At 33.9% G+C, this 24,039-nt stretch overlaps 1 protein-coding gene across 1 annotated transcript; it reads right to left on the reverse strand.

Moving 5' to 3' along the window:
• Positions 1-3,044: 3,044 nt before the first annotated feature.
• Positions 3,045-22,957, reverse strand: LOC132716805 (inactive phospholipase C-like protein 2; the record flags this gene model as incomplete). The annotated part of the gene is given in 8 exon segments (XM_060700141.1): positions 3,045-6,760; positions 7,261-7,357; positions 8,877-8,972; positions 9,435-9,527; positions 10,434-10,487; positions 11,414-11,482; positions 14,027-14,080; positions 22,856-22,957. Coding segments are annotated over 7 exon segments (543 nt in total), but the record flags the coding sequence as incomplete, so codon positions are not given.
• Between the last annotated feature and the right edge of the window lie 1,082 nt (positions 22,958-24,039).

Raw genomic sequence — 24,039 nt, forward strand, 5'->3', positions numbered from 1 at the left:
TATTTGAACTAACTTGGTAGACACTCACTAGAAGATTTTTCATGCCAAATATCTAAGCTCTAGCTCTTATGGTTTTTTTTAAAGAAGATTTTTTAAGTTTTTACTATATGCATATAGGGAAAATCAATGACCCCCCGGGGCCGGGCTAATTTTGACCCAGGGCTTTTATTTGAACAAACTTGGTAGACACCCATTAGAACATGTTTTCATGCTAAATATCTTAGCTGTAGCTCTTTTGGTTCTTTAAAAGAAGATTTCTTAAGTTTTTACTATATGCATATAGGAAAAATCAATGACCCCGGGGCGGGGCCAATTTTGACCCCAGGGCTTTTATTTGAACAAACTTGGTAGACACTTATTAGAACATGTTTCATGCTAAAAATCTTAGCTCTAGCTCTTTTGGTTCTTTAAAAGAAAGATTTTTAAGTTTTTACTATATGCATATTGGGAAAATCAATGACCCCCCGGGGCAGGGCCAATTTTGACCCCAAGGCTTTCATTTGAAGAAACTTGGTAGACACCCATTAGAACATGTTTCATGCTAAATATCTTTGCTCTAGCTCTTTGGTTCTTTAAAAGAAGATTTTTTAAGTTTTTACTATATGCATATAGGGAAAATCAATGACCCCCCTGGGGCGGGGCCAATTTTGACCCCAGGGCTTTTATTTAAACAAACTTGGTAGACACCTATTAGAACATGTTTGATGCTAAATATCTTAGCCATAGCTCTTTGAGTTCTTTAAAAGTAGATTTTTTAAGTTTTTACTATATGCATATAGGGAAAATCAATGACCCCCCGGGGCGGGGCCAATTTTGACCCCAGGGCTTTTATTTCAACAAACTTGGTAGACACTCTTGAAGAAGTGTCATGCCAAATATCTAAGCTCTAACTATTTGGGTTTTCTTAAAAGAAGGTTTTTTTTAAGTTTTTACTATATACATAAGGGAAATCAATGACCCCCCTAGGGGCAGGGCCAATTTTGACCCCTGGGCTTTATTTTAAAAAACTTGGTAGACACTCACTAGAAGATGATTCTTGCCAGATATCTAAGCTCTAACAGTTTGGGTTTTTTAAAAGAAGATATTTTTTAGCTTATTCTTTCGATTCCCATGGCAACCAGAGTTCTGCATGGAATTCAATTCTTTGAACAATTTTGAAAGGTGCCTACCACAGGAACAGTCCTGTTAAGTTAGGATTAAATTGACTGAGCGGTTTATGAGCAGATGTCATTTAAAGTAAAAGTTTACGGACGGACGGACGGACGGACGGATGGCCGGACGGACGACGGACGGACGCCGGACGAAAAGCGATCACAAAAGCTCACCCTGTCACTTTGTGACAGGTGAGCTAAAAAGAATAAAGCAAAAATATAAATCATTAAAATAACAGCGTTATCATAATCTCTAGTGTCAAGAGATCGTTTTTCATTGAAAGCAGACGACAAAAAAGCGCCACCTACTGGTGTAATCATGTTATATCTCTATATATATTATTACTATGCCAAAAAGACCTAATTTCTATAAGAAATTTCATTTAAGCCTTTCATTTAATGTTTTTGAATAATAAAAATGTATAATAGAGGAAATTCTTGGATTATGAACATAATTTACATTCAGGAAAAGTGTTATAAATTTTTAGTAACTCTGAAAGTTCAACTTGCACATTAAATTGAGTAAAAATTTAGGTGCCCTCTTACAAATTTTTAAAGAACATTTAAGTTTACTTTTTAATGATTACAATACCAGATTTAATCAGGACCACTCCCCTTTATGTAGGCTAGAAGCAAAAGTAAACTGTTACAAGAATACTACTTTATGACAGCACAAAACGACACCTGATTTATGATGCAGTGATACAGGGTCTATTTTACCTTTTCATTACATCTGGTTATCCTAACTTAGAACATATTTATTTATTGATTTTTCAAATAGAGTACAGCTCATTTTTTTCCCTACATTTCCATTGTTTCTTTGATAAAATATTATGATAACAGTATAACTTAAATGTATGCACAGTCCAACACATATGTATGTACAGTACAACACATATGTATGTATCACAACACATTTGGATGTACAGTACAGCACACATGGATGTACAGTACAGCACATATGAATGTACAGTACCACATATGGATGTAAAGCACATCACATATGGATGTACAGTACAACACATAATGATGTACAATGCAACACATATGGATATACAGTGCAGCACATATGTATATACAGTACAACACATAAGGATGTATCACAGCATATATGGATGTACAGTACAGCACATATGGATGTATAGCACAACACATAATGATGTACAGTACAACACATGTGGATGTACAGTACAACACATATGGATGTATCATAGCACATATGGATGCACAGTACATCATATATGGATGTATAGTACAACACATAAGGATGTACAGTACAACACATATGGTTGTAAAGTACCAAACATTTGGATGTACAGTACAACACATATGGTTGAAAGTACCACACATTTGGATATACATTATATCACATATGGATGAATAGTACAACACATATGGAAATACATGTCAGCAAACATATGAGGATATGCCACCTCTTAAACAGTTATTGTAATTATATCAATATTCTAACAGTTTTATCTACACACAACTATAGTATCTTTTCAAAAGTAGTCGATTTATAACATGTAATAATAACAATAGGCTACAGTCAATCTCATTACAATAACAACAATTTCATAACAAATAACATAACAAGTTAACACATTTCATAACAATGTTGTCAGGCCATGGTAAATATTCTGTATATCCAATAACAATGTTGTCAGGCCATGGCAAATATATTGTATCACCCATAACAATGTTGTCAGGCCATGGCAAATACACTGTATATCTCATGACAATGTTGTCAGGTCATGGCAAATATTCTGTATATTTCATAACAATGTTGCCAGGCCATGGCAAATACACTGTATACCTCAAACAATGTTGTCAGGCCATGGTAAATACACTGTATATCCCATAACAATGTTGTCAGGCCGTGGCAAATATATCCCATAACAATATTGTCAGGCCATGGCAAATACACTGTATATCCCATAACAATGTTGTCAGGCCATGGCAAATACACTGTATATCCCATAACAATGTTGTCAGGCCATGACAAATACACTGTATATCCCATAACAATGTTGTCAGGCCATGGCAAATACACTGTATATCCCATAACAATGTTGTCAGGCCATGGCAAATACACTGTATATCCCATAACAATGTTGTCAGGCCATGGCAAATATTTGGTATATCTCAAAACAATGTTGTCAGGCCATGGCAAATATACTGTACATTCTGTACCTAGGAAAGTTACTGTGTATTTTACCAGATTTCATATATCAGGGTCTCAAATAATTAATGCCTTTATTCAGGGGTTTTGTTAAATAAATTTCTTATTAATATATACCAACATATATCTTTGAATAACTAAAACTGAAATCACATCTAGTTACAAAAGAATTGGCACCTGTTTTGAGACATTATCATAAAAAATAAAAATAAATTAGTATACAAATTTGTAACATTCTAGCGCTAATACTTACAATTGAAGTGGAAGTGGAAAAAAATGCAAATTTTTACCATTATTTGTCAAAATTATAAATAATGAAAATACACATGTCTTAGCTTTTATTGTTAGCTTTTTTTTCTTCATTTTTAAATTGGTTACAAATGCTGAAGTAAAAAAAAATACAAAAAAATGGCTAAAATAAATTGTTACAATATGACTAATTGGTATATAGATATATGTATTATTAAAAAGTAAATAAAATTATAAACAATATAAGTAATGCATTTGGTTTTTCAATTGAGCTCAAGTCATCCTTGTTTTAGAAAATTGAGATAGGGCATGTTATTAAAGGGACTCCACTGAGGTTGTTTACATGACAGCTCAGAAAAAAATTTCTTAAGGTAATATTTTATTTGAGACCAAAATGTGTGCAAAATTTCAGATCATTCGCTCACTTCTTTTTTCCCGAATAATTATTCTAATTGTGAAAAATGACCCAAAATTTAACGCTTTTTCACCGAAATTGTCCTAAGAATAGCACAAAAATATGATTTTCAATTTATTTATCAGAATATTTCTTTATTATCTTTTGCAAATCTTTCCGTTCTATGCATCCCAGCTGATCTATGTAAAATGTTTCTAGGATTTTGGACCTCAGTGGAGTTCCTTTAAGGTTAAATAAAAATAGGGACATAATATGGTACAATAATTGATATCAGAACCAAACAGTAATGTTCATTTCACAGGAACTGTACTGGTAAAAAGCACCTCTTAATTTATAACCAATGTAATATTCCAGACAACTTCTTATATTACTAGTTATTAGAGATTTCACAATTAGATAAACCCTCCTGCAAACAAAAATTTGCTAATAAATCAATAACAGGTGATCTATTTTAAAGCAGCAGGCCTCCAGATTCATGCCAATTTTCTTGAAAATGTATTTAAAAGTAAAACATTGTAAAGTGAACAAAAATAAAATTTACACATTGCAAATGGAACTTACAATTTAAATTACCAAAATGTTGTCAAAATATGCAAAAAAAATGCCGTTTTTGTGATAGTCACACTGTAGAAATATGGTGATAAATACTGCAAAATCAGTCTTTCATCGCACAAAACATGTAAATTATTACTTGAATCTTGAATATCTTTACTTTTGTAAATATTTAAGTACATTTTTCTCAAGTTTGATTTTCTTTAAAAAAATTTGGCTACCTGGAGGCATGCAGCTTTAATATGTTTCATAATATGTAAGACTACAAAATAAAACAAAACATGGTTAACTTATAAAAAGTATCTGTAAGATAAAATTTGATACCTGTGTATAAAGTCCTCCTTTCTACAAACATCTCTTATTTATCACAAGGAGGTGGCCTTTATAGTAAGGTTTCACAATAATAATGACTACAAAATCAAACAGACAACATTCATTACTTGCAGGTGTTTATAAATAATTAGTGAAACAAATAAAAGTATCATAAACACAATGTTGTGCTGAGTAATCTTCAAAATCAAAAATATAACATCTTTGACTAATTTTATTGTGTATGGGGTGTGGGGGAGAGGGCGGGAGACTTTTTATTGTCTCCATACACCACCTCAAAACAATGCTGATGTATTATTGAAAGAAATCACTTCATCTTATTATATCCCTATATTAACAAATATATAAATGAGTTTTTTTTCATGTGAGAACACGTCAAGGAAACTTCAAAGATCTTTACCAAAATATTACAATAGGTACAAAAAGGTATACAAGAAGATATACATGAAGCTTTATTTCATTGCCCTACTAAACAAGAGATGCATTTATTTATAAGTTTATATCACTAATTAATTGCACAAAATATTAACAGACAATACTTATCAAACATAACTTTATTATGTACAATATTTCATAAATTTAACAACATGTATAATTTTACGATCTATATTTATATATAATAACATATTCCTAGTTAAAAATGACAACTGGTTTTTTAAAATGAACCTACATAAAAATTGCTAATTGTTTATGGTTTTAAAACATTTATATATGTACAATAAATGAACCTGGTTTATGGTTTTATGACAATTGTATACATTAAATGATTTATGTTAATGGTTTAATGACAAATCATATACAATCTATATATACACAGTGAATGTTTTCGTTTATGGTTTTATGACATTCATCTAGTACAGAAAATGTTATAGGTTTATGGTTTTATGACAATAACAACAAATGAATTTGGTATATGAATTCATCATAAATTTATATATCTAGTACAGTAAAAGTTAAATGTTTATGGTTTTATGACAACTGTATATGGTAAATAATCTTGCTTTATGGTTTTATGAAATTCATAAAGTACAGAAACTGTTATAAGTTTACAAGATTCATATACAGTTACTGTATTTAGTTTCATCTTATACAGAAAATGGTTATTAGTTTATGGTTAGTAGGGGTAAGGGGGTGTTGGGGTGTTTAGTTAAATAAAACAAAATCCTAAAATTAATGTCAAAAGAATATTGTAAACATTGAGAAAGTTTCAAGATGCTCGCACTGACAATCAGAGAATCTTTTTGTAAATAAAAAAAATTTCTTGTAAGGACAACAAATGCGACTACCATAGGATTTAGTTTTACCCAAGGATTTCTTCCCTTAGATGAATTTTGTACATATTCATAACAAAAACCAGTATGATTTCTCTAAAATCTGTGAACACATTTAACCTATTGCGTTTTTTAAGGTATATATCTGTTGAACATGTACATTCTGTCACTTTTATCCAGAAAAATATATAAACAGACATTAACCTTATTCATTTAAAAGATTTTACCAAAGGACCATATGAAATTTTGGTAATCTATGATCATTTTCCATTCATTTCTTCTATGATCATATGTTAAAACTCTTGATTCTTTCTATTTCGTCTATGATTATAATGAACAAATGTGGATTTGGTTCATACATGTATAAGAATACAATGGTTTTGTTAAATTTCATGCGAGCCAGTATTTAAGCACGACAACTCTACTTAATTCTATAACAATATTTGTTACACAATATATCATGAACATGTTGACATCTATATGAGTAATCGTTATCCTAGAATATATTATACGACAAATGACAGGACACTTTGATGATATATGAATGTTGCTGTACAATGATTCAACATCAATGGCACTTCATCTTATGTCATGGTAGCTTCGATAATCTCTGAAAATAAACAAAAATAACAAGGCCCTGATCATATGATAACTGAAGTGAAAATAGCGAACAACAAGGCCCTGGTCAGAGCACAACTAAAGTGAACATAACACACATTAAGGCCCTGGTCATAGAATAACCAAAATGAAAATAACAAACAAGGCCCTGGTCATTGGATAATTGAAGTGAAAATAGCAAACAACAAGGACCTGGTCATTGGATAACTGAAGTGAAAATAACAAACAAGGCCCTGGTCATAGCGTAACTAAAGGAAAATAACAAACTGCTTCAATTACAAAAAACTTGTAAATATTAGAACAGTTCTGTTGTCCTTTAGTGCTTTAAGGTTCTACTCATCTACTCCTGATTTTTTGTGATTCCTATTATTTATTAATTAAAGAAAAGTTCTAGAAGCTGTATGCATCTTAAATTGTGAGGACTAAGTCTCACACTTTTATCTCCCTTTATCATTAAAACTATAAAACTAGTGTAATGAACATGTAACTTACCTTTTAATTTGAGGCATAAAGATCAATTCGTGAGGTTATTATTGCATATTGTATTGGCATTCTTTGCTAGGCCCAGAGTCACTGCAGCTTCAGAGATCTAAAATGTAACACAGAAATTATTGCATGTTTGTTTTATAAGATACACTTCTTAAAAATTAATGTATTTCTTATGTGCACAATAATACAAAAGTAATGTTGAAAAATTAATTTGTAACTTGTTAAATGTCAAAAAAAGTAGACCACTTATTTCATTACGCACTAATCTATTACACTGCCTAGCAACCTGAAAAATGTCCATGAAAAACAGAACATGGGATAAAAGATTTGTTTGTTTGTTGGGTTTTGAGTCACAAATTACAGGTACAGGTCATATGGTAACCTTTGAACCCTCAACTGGTGGAGGAAGACCTTGGGCATTCCTTGTGCATTAAAACACATAGAATCAGGTTCTTAAGAAGCTTCATTTCCTGAAAAAAATCCAGTCTCTGATAGGATTTAAAGCCACACAGCATTTCAAGGCAATTCCTTAAAGGCCTAGGACCTTATCAGAATGGCTAAGAAGGTCCAATAAATAGAGGCTATAGGTTCAGATAATTACAAATACGTGGGTTGTCCCAATATTTTGTGACAAGAAAGCTAAATAAAGTAGGTACGCATCTGATATTTTAATATGTTATAAACCCATATAATTGAAACATTTTCGCAAATTTACATAGAAAAATATTTACAAACAACAAAAATATGCCGTAAATACCATGGCAACTATCTGAGTCGCGGCGCACGTCAAAGACGGCGTTAAATCTACATTAGGCGCCTTTCTCAAATACTCTCAATGGCTTTCAACACAATTATGGTGCAGCTTTACCCATAAATCGACAATTACAGACTAAAATCATGTGGTTGTTAATGTCTGTTGAATGTTTGGATGGCATACATTAATTTTGCTATACGCATGTGCACCTGCTTTTAGCTGTAGGAAATAGGCAAGGGAGATCTGTTATCCTATTTGTGTTTTCCTTATTTCTGCTTTTTGAAGTGCAGAACTCTGGTTCCATTCATGCCTTTAGTAAACAAATGCTCAGGATATATTGCTTAACTGTTCTATTTGGTATATTTGTTGAAAATCGTAACATGTGTCATCTCGAAATAATCACGAAACCTGAGTGACTTATTCACTGCGCCGCAAATTCTTCGAACGTCGTCATTTTAACTTTCCTATTTTTTATGAGATATTTTCATTTACCCGTAACTTGTTCGTTTCTTAAGTTATTTAACTAAAATTTTCTGAGATGATTTAAACATAGCAGCAGTGGAAGTCAATGTGACATTGTGCAGACACACTATCAGATATTTGAAATATACGTAATTAATTTTAGCCAATTCATAACAAATTGCAAATTAATTGACGTGCGCCAGCAACTCAAACCAATGTTGTTAATACTGAAAATTTATAAGTAACTAGAGTAAATATTTTGTAAATGATTTGTTGTAATGTTAAATAATAAACTTAACGGTTATATGTGTGAATTATTAGCTATTTGCGTTAAAAATGAACTGTCTATAAAATTTGTCACAAACTTTTGAGACAACCCTCGTACATATATGAATAAGTTAACCTGTCTTATATATTCCTGACACTCCTTTTTGGCTTGTAGTAACAGATCTGCTTGTCCCTGTAAAACACGTATATTCCACGCAAAATTCTCTATTGCCTGAAAATATAACATAAAACCTCTTAACACTTAACCTGTTGGAACCAAAAATGATAAGCCTTTGCCCCAGTATAGAGCCAGGCCAGCCTGCACATCCGTGCCGTCTGACCAGGCTCTATACTGTTGGTAGATCATTTTGTATTTTGATATTGAAATCCCTTGAACTTTGAATGGACTGTTTCAAATTCAAAGCTGGACAGATCCATTATAAAAATATAGCAGATTAAGCATTACATTAATTTGACAATTCACATATATCAGTTGTTTATATTGCTTTTTCACTTTTTATCAGTTATATTATATAGAATATTGACTCTGAATATGGGAAATAACTCTTGATCTTACAAAACAAAAGACATATTAATCATCTTTCCACTTCTGCTACCTTTTGTGTGCTATCAAATCAATTTAACAAAGAAGGAACAGACAGAAAACTAATAAATCTTTCTAAAGAGCTCATACCTTTGTTAATTTTTTGCCTTTAAGACCAGCTTGTAGGCTTGTACTCTCTAATTCCTCATGCCATTCAAGACCTGCTCTCTGGCTTTGTAGTAACTGAAAATATAAAATTGATCTTTTAACAGATGTCTGAAAATATTATATTGATCAGTGAGAGTGCCACATGCATGAAACTTCGCTTATATTTACTAAAAGAATTTCAATAAGACAGACATAATAATTAGCAAATAAGGCATTTGATAGCATCAAAATGTATCAATTTTCTAGGTAACTTTATTTTTTGAAAATTTGTGTATGAAATCAATGAAAGTTTCAAGCTTATTCAAACCAATCACAAGTCTTGATTCATGGGCAAATCAGTATTGGTAGCATGTGTTTGTTCAGGTTATTTTGCATGTTTTATGCTGATTTCAACATATGCATGGTAACATTTCGATGGTTTGAACACCGAACCAGCTTTCCTTGATAACTAACCAGTAAATGTCAATTTCTCTGCAAGTGACCAACTACTAATCCTACATACTTTCCTGAATCAGAAGTGAGAGCAAAATGACCATTAGAGAGACCAATTGTCATGGAGAAACTTCGCCTTGCCCCAAGAACAAAACCAGTGACCCCAGGATGACAAATATTGATGTATAGGTACTGACATGACACATATGAATCTTTTTTTTTATATAAAGAAATAAAATGATAATAAAGACAGACTTAAAGTAGTTTAAATGAGACATTATAATACTGCATGTTTGTAACATTATTTTGCACTGTTTAATTGTGACATTAATATAGTTTTATATACACTGCTGCTGTTGATTTATGAAGAAATCTTATTTCTCTTATAAAAGGAAGTTTGCTGGATTATAAATTTGTTGTAAAGATTCCTGACAGGTTATATGGCCATATATAAATGGTTGTTTGCAATACAAGCATTTATATAAGGCCATTTAACCTGTAAAAAATATTTTAACTAAATATATACAATATAATATATATATAACATACCCTTTCATAGACATGGCCAGCATGTTCTATCAAAGCTCTACATTCATTCACCATCTGAAAAATCAAACCATACATAAAATTTCCGTGAAACTTCCTAATAATGAAACAAGTGTAATTTTCTACATGCAACGTGTGCAATTTGATAGCTAATAAACTTTACACAATTCTAAGGAACAGCTGAAATTAAAATTGGTAAGAGCACGAAATGTAGAGCAGATAATGCTTTTTGTTGGATAATTTCAAGTTTCGTTAAGAAGTAAAGCTTTGACATTAACCCACTTTCCACTAACAGCAGTGAGTTTAAATCCCACTTTTGCTTGAAATAATGCACAGAGGGTTGATGAGACTTACAACCCCAAAAATAAAAACAACAAAAAATCATCATCAGGCATGTATATGATATAACTAGAAACCTTCTATAAATAGCTTACAGTAAAAAACAGGCATTTATAGATAGTATGAGATTTCATTCCAATTTTCAGTGGGAAAAATTAATGGCTGCAATTAAATGTATATCATTCACCTTCAATTAAGGTCATATAGCCCCGAAACAGGAAAGATAATTTTGGCAAACCTCTGGTGTTGCAAACTTAAGAGTAACAACAGGGGTCATATAACCTCACCTGCTGGAGCCAAAAGATGCATAGACGCCAATAATTTGGACACATTTCCTAAATAAAAATGTTATTTGCATGTAAATATCTATTTATATGGTGCAGTTATAAGTCACACTGATGGATGGCGACTGTCAAATTTTACTGGTGGATGAGAGACCTCAGGTGTTCCTCCCTCCATTATTTCAGGCACATACTCAGGTACCTAAGAAGAACCACCAACCTTACATTAGCTATCTGTATATCAATAAAAACTTAACTATTAGCGTTTCTATTCAACTAAAGAAATTTCAAGTTAACAGTTTAATGATGCCAATAATGCCAATATGTTAAATATATATCTTTAATGAAAATTTAACAACATACAGTGTCAAATGCCAGTAATGCCTTCTTAAGGATTTCTGGTAGATTCCCATCTGCTTCGAGTTTGGGGTACTGAAAGAAACATATACATGTATATTTATAAAATTATATATGGCTAAAAATTTGTAGTAAAATAGATTATACAGCAAACTAATTCTGTCACTTAAACAAGAGGGCCATCATGCCATGATGGCCCTGAGGTCGCTCACCTGTATATAGGCCCCCGGAGCGGGGCCAGTTTAAACCCCGGGGCTTTTATTTGAGCAAACTTGGAAGACACCCATTAGAAGATGTTTCATGATGTTAAGTTTTTACTACACACATATAATGAAAAACAATGACCTCCCCCCCCCCCACATCCCCCCCCCCCCCCCGTCCCTTTTTGGCAGGGCCAATTTAAACCCAAGGGCTTTTATTTGGACAAACTTGGTAGACACCAACAAAAAAGGTGTTTCCTGCTTAAAATCTAACCTCTAGCTCATTGGGTTTTTTAAAAGAAGATTTTTTAAGTTTTTTACTATACACATATAGTTAAAAACAATGACACCTCTGGGGCGGGGCCTGTTTTAACCCCAGGGCTTTTATTTGAACAAACTTTGTAGACACTTACTAGAAGATGTTTCATTCTTAATATCTAAACTCTAGCTATTTGGGTTTTTTCAAAGAAGATTTTTAAGTTTTTGCCAAACACATATAAGGAAAATCAATGACCCCCGGGGCGGGGCCAATTTTGACCCAAGGGCTTTTATTTGAACAAACTTTGTATACACCCATTAGAACATGTTTCATGCTAAATATCATAGCTCTAGCTCTTTGGGTTCTTTAAAAGAAGATTTTTTAAGTTTTTACTATATGCATATAGGGAAAATCAATGACCCCCTGGGGCGGGGCCAATTTTGACCCCAGGGCTTTTATTTGAACAAACTTGGTAGACACTCACTAGAAGATGTTTCATGCTTAACATCTAAACTCTAGCTATTTGGGATTTTTCAAAGCAGGTTTTTTAAGTTTTTGCTATACACATATAAGGAAAATCAATGACCCCCGGGGCGGGGCCAATTTTGACTCCAGAGCTTTTATTTGAACAAACTTTGTAGACACCCATTAGAACAGGTTTCATGCTAAATATCTTAGCTCTAGCTCTTTGGGTTCTTTAAAAGAAGATTTTTAAGTTTTTTCCTATATGCATATAGGGAAAATCAATGACCCCCTGGGACGGGGCCAATTTTGACTCTAGGACTTTTATTTGAACAACATTTGTAGACACTCACTAGAAGATGTTTAATGCTTAATATCTAAACTCTAGCTATATGGGTTTTTTCAAAGAAGATTTTTTAAGTTTTTGCTATACACATATAAGAAAAATCAATGACCCCCGGGGCGGGGCCAATTTTGACCCCAGGGCTTTTATTTGAACAAACTTGGTAGACACTCACTAGAAGATGTTTCATGCTTAATATCTAAACTCTAGCTATTTGGGTTTTTTCAAAGAAGGTTTTTTAAGTTTTTGCTATATGCATATAGGGAAAATCAATGACCCCCTGGGGCGGGGCCAATTTTGACCCCAGGGCTTTTATTTGAACAAACTTTGTAGACACTCACTAGAAGATGTTTCATGCTTAATATCTAAACTCTAGCTATATGGGTTTTTTCAAAGAAGATTTTTTAAGTTTTTACTATATGCATATAGGGAAAATCAATGACCCCCTGGGGCAGGGCCAATTTTGACCCCAGGGCTTTTATTTGAACAAACTTGGTAGACACTCACTAGAAGATGTTTCATGCCAAATATCTAAGCTCTAGCTCTTTGGGTTTTTTAAAAGAAGATATTTAAATTTTTTTCTTTTGGTTGCCATGGCAACCAGAGTTCTGCATGGAATTAAATTCTTTGAACAATTTTTAAAGGTGACCACCAAAAGAGCATTCCTGTGAAGTTTGGATGAAATTGGCTTAGTGGTTTATGAGGAGATGTCATTTAAAGTAAAAGTTTACGGACGGACGCCTGACGGACGGACGGACGCCGGACGAAAAGCGATCACAAAAGCTCACCCTACAATAAAATGTTATTAGCATGTAAATACAACTATATATTTGGTTAGATAAAGTAACACTGGCCAAGGTCATGTGTTCTCCCTTAAATAATTACAAGAAAACAAGGATTAATATGTTTTTCCATTTCTTACACATATTTAAGATCAGTCAATCTGGGGCCTAAAATTAACACCCTCATTATCTAATTTCCCCAATGTAGTCCTCTTCTGTTAACAAATGAATATAAAGTAGGTATGAATTACCGAAATATCCCTTCCCATACAAATTTTCAATTTTTCAATTAGGTTCAAATATCATAAAACTGTTAATAAACGTACAGAATGGGTATGCTTTTGGATGACTGCCAAGTTTCATATTTAGGTTAAACACATTTCCAATCTAATACCTCGCTAAATTGACCCCCCAAAATACAGCGAAACCTTTAAACTTGACCTCCCTCTCCACCCACGGGGGAAGATCAAGGAGGGCGGTCGATCGTTAGAAACTCTGGTTCCCAGACCGTATACACTTTTTTAATAGGGGAAATGGGCGAAAAACCCAAAAAGTCCCCTTTGAAATTGCAACCCGTCTGAAATTGTCTCTAAGATCTGTTCCATCCCTCAGAGGCTGTATAGCAACCTGAAATGTATGAATTAAATAAACACTGTTTATTTTTTGTTTATTTTAGATTATTTGGTTTGGTTTGTTTTTTGTCAAATGCCAAGGTCTCTGTGACCTAAATATCAAATATTGAACATAACAATAAAACAACTTGCACATAAACAAGATATGTTTGTAAAACATGTATGCCCCCTATCAGCAGCCAATTATTCATGTGATAAGGTAATTATGCATGACTTCTGACCCAGTGATCAAACAATTAATAAGGGTTATCAAGTATCTACTGGTCATGACCTTGACCTTTGACCCCTTGACCCCAAACTCAATAGGGGTCATCAGCTGGTCAAGACCAATCATCATACAAAGTTTGAAGTTCCTAGGCCTAAGTGTTTTTAGTTAATTGATCAGAAACCGTTTTTACTTACAAGGTCAATGTGACCTTGACCTTTGACCCCTTGACCCCAAAATCAATAGGGGTCATTTGCTGGTCATGACTAATCACCATGCCAAGTTTGAAGTTCCTAGGCCTAAGGGTTTTTTTATTATTGATCCGAAACCGTTTTAACATACAAGGTCAATGTGACCTTGACCTTTGACCCCAAAAATCAATAGGGGTCATCTACTGATCATGACCAATCACTATGCCAAGTTTTGAAGTTCCTAGGCCGAAGCGTTCTTTCGTTATTGGTCAGAAACCGTTTTTACTTACAAGGTCAATGTGACCTTGACCTTTGACCCTTTGATCCCAAAATCGAAAGGGGTAATCTGCTGGTCATGGAAAAATCACCATACCAAGTTTGAAGTTCCTAGGCCTAAGCGTTCTTAAGTTATTGATCAGAAACCGTTTTAACTTACAAGGTCGATGTGACCTTGACCTTTGACCCCTTGACCCAAAACTCAATAGGGTCATCTGCTGGTCACCACCAATCATCATACAAAAGTTTAAGTTCCTAGGCCTAAGCGTTTTAAGTTAATTTGATCGGAAAACCGTTTTTACCTACAAGGTCAATGTTACATGACCTTTGACCCTAAAAACAATAGGTCATCTGCTGGTCATGACCAATCACCATACCAAGTTTGAAGTTCCTAGGCATAAGGGTTCTTAAGTTATTGATCGGAAAGCATTTTTACCTACAACGTCAATGTGACCTTGCCCCTTTGACCCCTTAACCCCAAAATCAGTAGGGGTCATCTGCTGGTCATGACCAATCACCATACCAAGTTTGAAGTTCCTAGGCCTAAGGGTTCTTTAGTTATTGATCGGAAACTGCTTTTACCTAAGAGGTCAATGTGACCTTGACTTTGACCCCTTGACCCCAAAATCAAAAGGGGTCAATCTACTGATCATGACCAGTCACCATACCAAGTTTGAAGTTCCTAGGCCTAAGGGTCCTTAGTTATTGATCGGGAAACCATTTTTACCTAAGAGGTCAATGTGACCTTGACCTTTGACCCCTTGAACCCCAAAATCAATAGGGGTCATCTACTGATCATGACCAATAACCATATCAAGTTTGAAGTCCCTAGGCCTAAGGGTTCTTTCTTCGTTATTGATCGGGAAACCGTTTTACCTACAAGGTCAATGTGACCTTGACCTTTGACCCCTTAACCCAAAATCAATAGGGGTCATCTACTGATCATGACCAATCACCATATCAAAGTTTGAAGTCCCTAGGCCTAAGGGTTCTTTTGTTATTGATCGGAAACCGTTTTTACCTACAAGGTCAATGTGACCTTGACCTTTGACCACTTAACCCAAAAATAAATAGGGGTCATCTGCTGGTCATAACAATCACCATACCAAGTTTGAAGTTCCTAGGCCTAGGGTTCTTTTGTTATTGATCGGAAACCGTTTTTACCCAAGAGGTCAATGTGACCTTGACCTTTGACCCCAAAATCAATAGGGGTCATCTACTGATCATGACCAATCACCATACCAAGTTTGAAGTTCCTAGGCCTTAAGGTTCTTTAGTTATTGATCGGAAACCGTTTTTTTGCTTACAAGGTCAATGTGTGACCTTGACCTTTGACCCCTTGACCCCAAAGTCAATAGGGGTCATCTACTGATCATGACAAAATCACCATACCCAAGTTTGAAGTTCCTAGGCCTTAAGGTTCTTTTAGTTATTGATCGGAAACCGTTTTTGCTTACAAGGTCAATGTGACCTTGACCTTTGACCCCTTGACCCCAAAATCAATAGGGGTCATCTACTTGTCATGACAAATCACCATACCAAGTTTGAAGTTCCTAGGCCTAAGGGTTCTTTAGTTATCACTCGGAAACCATTTGGTCTACGGACCGACGGACCGACAGACCGACGGACCGACGGACCGACAAGTGCAAAGCAATATACCCCCTTTTCTTCGAAATGGGGGCATAAAAACTTGAGAAAAGTGTAAAGCTACCCTGATGCCTGGCTGAGTATAATAGCTCTCCCTATTCTTCAAATAGTTGAGCTATAAATTGAGCAAATAAATCAAATCTTCCTTGTTTGATAATCAGGATAGTTTTTCATGTTATTTAAAACACCCACTCATACACATAAACTGCATTTTTCTCATACATATTTCTAATATAAAAGCTTTGGCATTGTTGATCATGTGGATATAGTAAATTAAAAAACAACAAAACAGCGAGCTTATTGTCACATAATATGCCAGTTATAACCAAACATGACAAAAGTTATTACAGTTCAGGTAAAATATTGAAAAGAGATCCAATAACCGTGCATTATTTTTCTCCTCCCACTTATATGCAATGCTTTTCGCAGCATGACTCCAGATTCATGTTAATATTTATGAATACATATATTAATAAACAACTCAAAATAGAAAGAAATATTTCCTGTTTAAAAGTAAACAGCTTTAACCTAGCCCAGTTTTCACAAAAAATAACAGTTAACTTCTCAAAATATGATAACAATTCTCCAACCTCATTACTAGTAACATTTGTTTGAGTTGGTTGTATGGCGCACCAACACAGTATATGTCATATGGCGAAGTTCTAGCTTTACTGGTGGAGGAAGACCTCAGATGCCCCTTTGTGCATTATGTCAGGAACAAACAGGTACCCGAGTATAACCATTTACATTGTGTAAGCTAGCTGAAAAGCTTTCTCACAAAAGAATTGACAGAATCGGCTTGCAAGGCTCAAACCTACAGCGGTGAGAGGCAAGAGGTTTGAAATCAACGACTATAACCAATCAGCCGCATACTCCCCCAGAAACATTTAGTAGAAAAGGTAAAGTTTGATGATAAAAATAGCATATACTGTTATATTTTGAATAAAACATTTCAAATTTCACCTTGATGTGAATTATTATACATTTCTCAGATATATGATAATTTGTTATTTCTTGGAAGATCTATTTCACTCATTTCCAGCTAGGTGAGCCGATTTTACATGAGATACAGTTTTACAGTGGATAATAATTCCATACATAACATGGTTACCATGGTTCAAATCATTACAATAGCTTACACTGCTCATAATAATAATAATGATCTATGTTGTGGTAAGCTAGAAAAATACATCAGACATAGAGCTTTCACTGTCTATAAATAAGCATACAACTAATTGCTGCATAACTCTTGTTGTTATAATAAGGAATGCCCAGAATGCCCCCTAAAGACCATCATTATTTCACAGTGTTAAAGGTCCATTATGTCCTGGAAATACTTTAATTCTCTTTCTCAAAATCTTTTTTATTTCTGGTATTCTTTTATAGTTTTCAACAAGTTATTAAATGGCCAATTACCTGACCTATATTCTCCTTCTGTTGCTTTTTAGCAATTAGTACATTTAAAACGTTTAAGTATTTTGTATAGAAGTCAAAATACTGTTTTGTTCACATTTTATTGCCTTCATGACACATTATTTTACATTTAGCACTATTTTATTCAGTAAACAAGCATCTAACATGCTCTAGAACCATTAATAACTAGAACTATCACTAAATGTGATTAATACCCCCACAAGACTGCTTCGGAAATGAGGATGTTACTAGTAACAGAATATCTTGTAAAAGAATTGAAATATAGAGTTATGGTTGTGGGCAATTAAAGATAGTTGTGGTTCTTGTATATTGCATTTCCTTTCAATGTGGTTGGCCATTGATGAAGTTTTATTGAATTACTCTGTAATAAGTCCAGAAAGACAAAGAAAAGGAACAAAGGGCAATTACTCTATAAATACTGAAGATGGAGTTATAGTTCTTGTGCACTGCACTTCCTCTTTTTGTGCTTGACCATTGTATGAAGTTGTTTTGAATTTCAACCAGTATGTTTTAAGTTATGCTCCAGACAAGGAAAAGTATCAAAGGGCAGTAACTCTGTATTTTGTCAAAATGGAGTTATGGCTCTTATGCACTGCACTTCCTTTTAATGTTCTTGACATCTGTATGAAGTTGTATTGAATTCTAAACAGTAGTTTTCAAGTTATGCTCTGGACAAGGAAAAGTAACAAAGGGCAATAACTCTGTAATTTGTCAAGATGGAGTTATGGTTCTTGTGCACTGCACTTCCTCTCAATGTGCTTGACCATTGTATGAAGTTATATTGAATTCCAACCATTAGTCTTCAAGTTATGGTCCGGACAAAAGAAAGCAATGGAAAAGTAACAAAGGGCAGTAACTCTGTAATTAGTCAAGATGGAGTTATGGTTCTTGTGCACTGCACTTCCTCTCAATGTGCTTGACCATTGTATGAAGTTATAATGAATTCCAACAATTAGTCTTCAAGTTATACTCCGGACAAAAGAAAGCAATGGAAAAGTAACAAAGGGCAATAACTCTGTAATTACTTTAGACAGAGTTATGGTTCTTATGCACTGCACTTCCCCTTACTGTGTTTGACAATTGTATGAAGTTGTTTTGAATTCCAACCAGTAATTTTCAAGTTATGCCCCGGACAAGGAAAAGTAACAAAGGGCATTAACTCTGTAATTAGTCAAGATAGAGTTATGGTTCTTGTGCACTGCACTTCCTCTCAATGTGCTTGACCATTGTATGTAGTTATATTGAATTCCAACCATTAGTCTTCAAGTTATGGTCCGGACAAGGAAAATGCAACGGACGTCTGGACCGACCGACCGACCGCCCGACCAACGGGTGACTCCTATATACCCCCCAAACTTCATTTTTGGGGGTATAAAAAGTAATAAAACTAATATTTCACCTTCCTAACAAAGTACGTGTAAATATTTATTCATTTCTGAGCAATAACTAGAACTGCCATTGTCATGGCGTGAATACCCCCACATACCACTTTGTCAGAATCAACAGTGGCTATTTAGAGCTTAAGGACAACCTCCCTGCCACATCTGAGGTCACTAAGCCAGTGCATTGCTATGTTATTAAGTTATGTATTCTACATACTTCAGATGTGAAAATGTCAAAATCAATACACTGCGGACAGTCATTCTTAAGAATTTGAGCAGCAGTAAAAATACCTGTGACCTGGATGCTTGACACAGTCACCTAAAAAATCAATAGGGGGTCATCTACTAGTCATAAACAACCTCAATAACAAAGATGAGGACTGTTGACCAAAGCATTCTTAAGCAACTGAGCGATAAGCTTTTTTTAGTCAAGGCCCCTGTGACTTTGACCTAGTGACCTCAAAAACAACAGGATTCACCTAATGATCATGATCAAACTCTATGCCAAATATGAAGACTGTGGTTCAAAGGATTCTTAAGTTATTGGGTGGATTGGGGTTCAAAGGATTTTTAAGTTATTGGGTGGATAAACTTTTTGAAGTCAAGGCCCCTCCTAAGTTCAAAGAGAGATAAATCTGTAAATATTGCTTCAAAAGTTATGAACATTGTCACATAAAATGTAATTGATGATAAGAATAAGTATTTGAAGCTTGAGGTAGATACCTTTAAAACTAAAAAAGATATAGTAAAAAATAACATTTTTCTAGTAAAAAACTAAGTTTATGGGGAGATAATTCTTGCAATATTGGTGCTAGAGTTATGAACCTTGTCACGTAAGATGGGGATGATAATAAGGTACATATATTTGAAGTATGAGGTTGATCCCTTTGGAAATAAAGATGTAACAGTAAAAAAATAGTATTTTTTGAGAAAAATTCTAAGCTCAAGGGGAGATAAATCTAAAAATATTGGTGCTAGAGTTATGAACCTTGTCATGTAAGATGGGGATGATGATAAGGTACATATATTTGAAGTATGAGGTTGATCCCTTTAGAAATAAAGATGAAACAGTAAAAAAATAGTATTTTTTGAGAAAAATTCTAAGCTCAAGGGGAGATAAATCTGAAAATATTGGTGCTAGAGTTACAAACCTTGTTACATAAGATGGGGATGATGATAAGGTACATATATTTGAAGTATGAGGTTGATCCCTTAAGAAATAAAGAAGTAACAGTAAAAAAAAGTATTTTTTAAGGAAAATTCTAAGTTAAAGGGGAGATAAATCTTAAAATATTGGAGCTAGAGTTATGAACCTTGTCACATAAGATGTGGTTGATGATAAGGAACACATGTTTCAGGTTTGATATTGATACCTTAAGAAATGACAAAGTTATAGTGAAAAATATTTTACTGCACCAAAACTTAAATCTGAAATGTGGACGCTGACGCCAGGGCGAGGACAGCTCTCCATATACTTCGTATAGTCAAACTAAAAAAGAAGACTGTGGGTCAAAGAAATCATAAGTTATTGGGCTGACAAGATTTTTTTAGTCAAGGCCCCTGTGACCTTGACCTTTACCTCAAAGTCAATAGGGATCATCTACTAGTCATGACCAATCTAAATACCAAATATGAAGACTGTGGGTCAAAGGAATCTTAAATTATTGAGCGGACAAGGAAAAACCGATGGACGGCCTGACAACCGGATGGACAAATCGATTCCAGTATACCCCCCCCCCACCTCCTTACAACTTTGTTGTGCGCGGGTATATTAATGTGTTAAAAGAGACTCCACTGAGGTTTTTTGACATAACAGGACTAAAAATAATTCTTCAAGATTGATGTTCCATTTGATGAAAGTCTAGACCAATAACTCATTTGCTCACTCCATTTTTCCAGAATAATCATTGTTACTGTGAAAAATTACCCAAATCTTAAAATTGCTATGGTTTTCTCTCAAACCAGACTAAGAATAGCACAAAAACGCAGTGTTCAATTTACATGTATATCTAAATATATATTTTTTTAATCATCTTTTGCATATGGGTCTGCTAAAAGTGCCCAAGCTGATCTATGTAAGAAATTCATATTTCAGTTTTTAGGCATTTGTACCTCAATGAAGTTCCTTTAATTTACAAGTAGTTAATTTATGACACAGTATAACTTAATCAGTGTCTCCTAACTAATTCTCCGAGGTCTCTTATAACAAATCGTCTATCGTTTACAGCCTGCTACAAGACACTTTACCATGTCAATACTTTAATTAAGTTCTCCCCTGATCACCTATCAGTTAACAAGTTTTTTTCTTCTTGACATATTTTTAAAATGGCAATAATCAGGTTAAACTTACAGGAAGATGGAGTAGTTCTAAGTCCTACTCAATAACACAGACTTGTTTTCACTTGTTAGGACTTGTTTTCAGATTAAATACAAATGTGATGATGATTTTAAAAGTCAATGCTTATCATTAAGATTTTGTTTCATTCCAATTAGTTTGATACTTCAGTAAATATTTTTCAGATGAAATTTATATGAAGCTTATTAAAGATTTATTTAATTTACATTAATTTTACATAAGATAGGTAAAATTTATACAGAGTTGAAATTTTAAAGAAAATTAAATAAGCTGGTTGAAAATTATATGAAACTTATATAAGAAAGTTGTAATTTATATGAAATAGCTGAAATTTCTATTAATATGATACAAGACACTTAAAATTTATATGAAACCTATATAAGCATGAGCAGAAAAATATCTACTTATTAGGGCAAATCAAGACTGTTTTTAATTGACTGAAAACTTGTCTAACATCAACCCAATCTGCCAACGTTACACCAACTTCTTTAGATAAATGAGTCTAGACTAAAATTGATCTAATTATTGTAGCTATTAACCGATTGACAACTGATAGATCTTCTACCTCATCTATACAACACCATGTCAATCACCGTGTCTCCGTGGCAACGTGAAGATGTAGGAAATACCTCTAATCTCTTCATTTCCATCCAGACATCTTTACTTGTTATCTTTTTACAAGTTCCACATTACTAAATTATATTAACACACTATCAGATGGCAGACACAGATTGCTAGAAACTTGTTTGAAAAACCCTTCTATATATACTAACAGGTGGCCATGATGCGTTACCCTAAGCATATTACAGTGCTAGTTTGTTACACTATATTTTTTAATAATCCAAGCAATCTATATTTTGAAGAAATTTGGCACATACATTAAATTAACTTTGATAATAAAAGTTTGTTGAGACTTTTTGACATACACAGTAAGGATGTTGGCTGTAGGACAGGGAAGGATTTAGGGCAGTCAACAATATATAAAAGTTGATTTTTTTTAAATAAATAATTTTTTTTTTAGAGTAACAAGGCTTCAGTAAAATACTGTAAAATCACATAAATTTGGTGGCATGTAATTTCGTTGGATTTTTTCAATTGACCCATATTGTGTGCACATAAATCCGTCGATTTTGCACTTGTTAATAACAAAGGTTCATGTGAAAATGTTTCATTGTTGTTTAAACTTCGTGGATATGCCTACTCAAGAAATCCAGGAAAAATTAATGTCCCCCGAATATTACTGAATTTACAGTGAATATTTGTCACATATGGACTATACCTTGAATGTTTCATCTATACTTTTCACTCCTATTGCCTTCATACTCGTATAATCTCTTTTTCTTTTAGTCTTCTTCACAGACATTCCACGCTTGTGACCTTTCTGTAACACAACATAGAAAAACAACTAGAATTCCCTATGTAATGATAAAAAATGTCTGTATAGAGACTACTAATTGACCACTTATTGTATAAACCACTCATTGTATAACATAGACTGATTGATAGTAGCAAGTTCTCTTGTAAAAATCAGAAAAAAAAAATGCTATATTTTATGTTCAAATTTAGGGTCATAGTATTATTGTTGTTGGTATTTTTCTGGTCATTACAGATCACTGATTGCAATACTTAGTGTTGAAAAATGATAACTGCGTTGAAAAATGATAACTGCTTTAGCCTGTGCTAGGCTGGGGTATGAGAGGATGTTGCACTTTTCCATTATCTCTTAGACTAGACAGAACAGGCTAAATCAAACTGTGTCTTCAATTTTCACTTTTAAACTTTACTCTCATTGCTTTTTGGGGGATCTCTTTTTTTCTCTCTCCAAATTTTGATAAAACTAGAACAGCCACTATCATGGCATGAATACCCCCGCATACCACTTTGTCAGAATCAACAGTGGCCATTTAGAGCTCAAGGACAACCTCCCTGCCAAATCTGAGGTTACTAAGCCAGTGCATTGCTAAGTTATGTATTCTACATGCTTCAAATGTGAAAATGTCAAAATCAATACATTGTGGACAGGACATTCTTTAGCAATTGAGAAGAAAAGCTTTTTTTGTCAAGGTCCCTGTGACCTTGACTTTGACCCAGTGACACAAAAAATCAGTAGGGGTCACCTTATAGTCATGATCAACATCCATGCCAAATATGAAGACTGTGGGTCAAAGGAATCTTAAGTTAATGGGTGGACAAACTTTTTGAAGTCAAAGTCCCTAGTACCTTGACCTTTATCCAGTGACCTCAAAATCAAAAGGGGTCATCTACTAATCATGATCAACATCCATACCAAATATGAAACTGGGGGTCAAAGGAATCTAAAGTTATTGGGCAGACAAACTTTTTTGAAGTCAAAGTCACTGTGACCTTTGACCTTGGGGGGGGGGGTTTGTGACCTCAAAAATCCAATAGCGGGTCATCTACTAATTCATGACTAACTCCATTCCAAATATGCAAGACTGTGGG

This window comes from Ruditapes philippinarum, unplaced genomic scaffold, assembly GCF_026571515.1.
Source record: "Ruditapes philippinarum isolate M1 unplaced genomic scaffold, ASM2657151v2 ctg7158_1_1_1_1, whole genome shotgun sequence".
Taxonomy (NCBI): Eukaryota; Metazoa; Mollusca; class Bivalvia; order Venerida; family Veneridae; genus Ruditapes; species Ruditapes philippinarum.